A 4,369-nucleotide genomic window follows, 5' to 3' on the forward strand; every position below is an offset into this window, starting at 1 on the left:
AGGGGGAGGGGAGGGGAAGGGAAGGGGAGGGAGAGAGAGAGAGGCAAGGGGAGAGAGAGGTGTGAGGGTGAGGGAAGGGAGAGAAGGGTGGGAGGGGGGAAGGGAGAGAGAGAGAGGAAGGGGCGGAGGGTGAACTTCTTCATCTCCGCCGGGATCGTCATTTTGGCGGCCAACAGCGCCATCTCCTTCGGTGAGTTGAGGGAGGGGAGGTGTGAGGGAGAGGGAAGGAGGGGGAGGGGGAGGGAGGGGGGGGAGAGAGAAGGGGAAGGGAAGGGGGGAGGAGAGAGAGGAAGGGGAGAGGTGTGAGGGTGGAGGGAAGGGGGAGGAAGAGGTGTGAGGGTGAGGGAAGGGAGAGAAGGGTGGAGGGAGAGAGAGAGGAAGGGGCGGAGGGTGAACTTCTTCATCTCCGCCGGGATCGTCATTTTGGCGGCCAACAGCGCCATCTCCTTCGGTGAGTTGAGGGGGGAGGTGTGAGGGAGAGGGTGGGAAGGAAGGGTGGGTGGGGAGGAGGAGGTGTGAGGGAGACAGAGAGGGGGAGGGAGGGGGAAGGGAGAGAGAGGAAGGGGGAGAGAGAGGAGGGTGAGGGAAGGGAGAGAAGGTGGAGGGGGAAGGTGAGGAGAGGGAAGGAAGGGGCGGAGGGTGAACTTCTTCATCTCCGCCGGGATCGTCATTTTGGCGGCCACAGCGCCATCTCCTTCGGTGAGTTGAGGGGGAGGGGAGAGGTGTGAGGGAGAGGAAGGAGGGGTGGGTGGGAGGGAAGGAGGGGGAGGGAGGGGAGGGAGGTGTGAGGGAGAGGAGAAAGGGAGGGAAGGGTAGGAAAAGAGAGGGGTGAGGGGAGGGGAGAGAGGAAGGGAGGAGAGGGAGGGAGAGAGGGGGAGGATGGGAAGGGGAAGAGAGGGGGGAAGGGGAGAGAGAGGGGAAGGGGAGAGAGAGGGAGGGGTAAGGGAGAGAGAGAGGGTGGGAGGGGAAGGGGAAGAGAGAGGGGTAAGGGGAGAGAGAGAAGGGGGGGAGGGGAGGGAGAAAGGGGGAGTGGAAGGGATAGAGACTGATGATGGTAGTTTATTCTAATACGTTTGCCTAATGGTTCGCGACAATTATTGGCATCCCTGGATTTCCTGTCACCATGTATAACGGTTTTAATTGCGCGGAAATCACCCCAAACCACCTCATTAGCGACGCGCTTGGTCCCATTAGCAGGTGAAGCCGTGGAAGGCACCGGGGAAACCGCGGGAGCTAAATGTGAATAACCTACCCAGAATCAGTTCCTATATTGTCTAGCGCAGGCAGCTGTTCCCCCCCCCCCCCGCGAGCCCCCAACGCCAGCCCGGGAAAAGGAGAGTTCTCTGTGGACTTACCGAAGGAGAGAGAACGACAGGCGGTCGTGCACTCTCTCCTGCCGGGGAATACGTGGAGGGTTCTTTGGTTTCCTGGGCGGGGTTTGGGGACCTGCAGCCGCCCATGGGGTGGGTGGGGGTGGGGAGGGGAGGGGGAGGATGTCGCAGCACTAAATATTATTCCTATTTTACCCCGTAATTTCCTTGGGTGTCTTCTATGCCCTCTCTTATTATCGGGGTCAAGAATGTGGGTTTTCTGGGTTGTAATTTCTATCTATTTAGAAACCAGAGAGTAAGAGGAATCCATCAACACCAACGTCTTCACGATCCGTTAGGTAGACTTGTTAGGAAAATTGACCCTTAGGTGGAAATCTCTATTGCATCAGTGACATTATTGCCTTGGCGGAGGTATGCGTTCTCTGAATGCTTCTAGTTTTCTGTATTTTTTGTTTTCTTTTTTCCTGGTTTGTATTTCTCTGTGTTTATTTGTTTATCTTTTTTTTATTTGGTGATTTTTATTTTTTTCCGAGAGAGGATGTTTGGGTGTGTATTTATTTGCTCTTCTTGGTTATTCTGGCATTCTGTGTGATTTACTTTCGATAAAACTCTTATTTCTTGCAGTGAGGGAAGTCCATATTTTCATAATTTCTAGCATATTTCTAGCATATTTTCGACTATATATAAAATTCTCAGCCTTCATATTGAAAACACTGTTATACATACTGCAAGGTTACATACTGCAAGGTCCTATTTTTATGTCGAGAAAAATTACAGTGACATTTTCTTAAGTTATCCCTAAATTGCATGCATCAAATCATCCCCGTTTTCTTTCTCTCAACAGGTTACATGATTTCGTGCAAACTCCGCTATTTCGAAAAAAAGTGTCATTTTCTTAAGTTATCCCTAAATTGCAAGCATCCAATCATCCCCGTTTTCTTTCTCTCAACAGGTTACATGATTTCGTGCATGTCGAAGAATCTGAGCGTTGCCCTTGCAATTGCAGCGCCGTTGATCATTCCTCTTATGCTGTTTGGAGGATTCTTCTTGAACAGCGGGTGAGTGCGGTTACATTAGACATTAAAATTAAACATTAAATATTAAGAAAACATTAAACCGAAAGAGACGTAGCACTCTTTCGGTTTAATGTTTTTTTTCCCTTTAAATGGGGTTTGTTAATTTTTTTCTTTCATATGGCTTATGTTTTGCTTTTTAGTATTATTTTTTTGCAATCTAGTCTTATTATTAGATGATCTTCGGTTTATTTGTTTGTCTCGAGGGTTATCTTTATTTTTTCCTATATAAGAGTTATTTTGTTTAGTTTAACCTTTTCCTTAATAAGGGTTATCTTGTTTTGTTTATTTTACTTCATAAGGGTTCTTATTGTCCATTTTGATTTTTTTTCTTTATACGGGTTATCCTGTCTAATTATTGTCTTTATAAGGGTCATGGGTCATCTTGCTCAGTTGAAAGAATGATAATATAAGGGTTATTTCGTTCAGTTGAAAGAATAATATAGGGATCATTTCGTTCAGTTGAAAGGATAATATAGGGATCATTTCGTTAAGTTGAAAGGATAATATAGGGATCATTTCGTTAAGTTGAAAGGATAATATAGGGATCATTTCGTTCAGTTAAAAGAATAATATAAGGGTCATTTCGTTCAGTTAAAAGAATATTATGGAGGTCATTTCGTTCAGCTGAAAGAATAATAAAGGGATCATTTCGTTCAGTTGAAAGAATAACAATAGTAACACCCACACTCTCTTCCTCCGCCATCAGCTCAACTCCCGTTTACCTGACGTGGCTGAAGTACCTCTCCTGGTTCAGTTACGGCAACGAGGCCCTCCTTCTGAACCAGTGGCAGGGCGTCAAGTCCATCCCCTGCAACACGAACCAGACTTGCTTCCCCAACGGCCAAGCGGTCCTGTCCTTCTTGCACTACGAAAACGGAAGCATCACGGTCAACGTGTTCTGTCTGATCGCCCTTATCATCGGCTATCGGATCCTGGCGTTCCTGGCTCTCCTCACCAAGACTTTTAGGAAACAGTAGTTCGTTTCGCTTCGCCTCCGTGTTCGAGACCTCAACGCGCGGGTGTTTTCGAAGCTCCGAAGAGAATTCGGGGTTCGGTTGGCGGGAAAGGTTAGGTTAGGAAGAGCTCGAGGAGGTGTCATGGCGTCTGTTTCTATTTTTAGAAGAAAAAATTAAGCACGTGGGGTTTATTTTGATGACGTCACAAAAGTTACGGATGCTGATTCTATTTTTAGAAAAAAAGAGCACGTGGGGTTTATTTTTGATGACGTCACAAAAGTTACGGGTGCTTTGTGAATATGGTCGATCGTTTTGGTTTCTTCAATTTTCAAAAAAAGGATGGAAAATAATGGTTTTAATGGCTATATTTATGATTGAACGATCATCAAAACAGACACCATGACGACACCTCCTCGAGTTGCTACTGATCCAGCCTTTCCCGTTCGGTTTGTCCCGATTTTTTCTCGAGCGAAGGGAAGCCGCTGTATAGCCTAGTCTGCATTTCCAAACGTATTGTTAGTTTGACTTTTTCTTCTTGTCTGTCCGAGAATACTTGGCTCAGCGGGAATATGAATTAAAGGCTTTAAAATGTCCCAGATTTATTATTTTTTTTTCAGGTTAGAAACCAGAAATTAAAGGCTTTAAAATGTCCTAGATTTATTATTTTTTTTCGGGTTAGTGACCAGAAAAAATATATATTGACATCTGCTCGGACAAGGAATCTAGATTTTGTATTGTGCTGACATTTTATAAATTGTAAACAACACATCATAAGCAGAATTAAACAAGACGATTGACAAATGGCTAAATTACCCTCTAATATGCGGAAAGATCTATTGTTATTTTGTTATAAAAAGTATTAATAGCTTGACCTTGAATCTGGCTGACTTCCAATTAGTTGTCTCTTCGGTCAAACTGTCAGCTCTCTCTTTTTGCTTTGTTTTTTTTACAAATATTAAACCAAAGTTTTACGGTTTAATTCACTTGGAAATTATAAAGGCGTGAG

At 45.4% G+C, this 4,369-nt stretch overlaps 1 protein-coding gene across 2 annotated transcripts in view; it reads left to right on the plus strand.

The window, feature by feature from the left end:
* LOC113818743 (protein white) overlaps window positions 1–3,956 on the plus strand; it is a 65,652-nt gene extending 61,696 nt beyond the window's left edge. For both annotated transcript variants that reach the window (XM_070144339.1, XM_070144340.1), the window contains exons 11-12: window positions 2,284–2,389; window positions 3,114–3,956. In XM_070144339.1, the coding sequence (XP_070000440.1) occupies window positions 2,284–2,389; window positions 3,114–3,384 (377 nt within the window). In that variant the 3' untranslated portion in view covers window positions 3,385–3,956. The remainder of the gene's footprint in view (window positions 1–2,283; window positions 2,390–3,113) is intronic.
* The last annotated feature ends 413 nt before the right edge of the window (window positions 3,957–4,369 follow it).

This window comes from Penaeus vannamei, chromosome 32 (assembly GCF_042767895.1).
Source record: "Penaeus vannamei isolate JL-2024 chromosome 32, ASM4276789v1, whole genome shotgun sequence".
Lineage (NCBI taxonomy): Eukaryota > Metazoa > Arthropoda > Malacostraca > Decapoda > Penaeidae > Penaeus > Penaeus vannamei.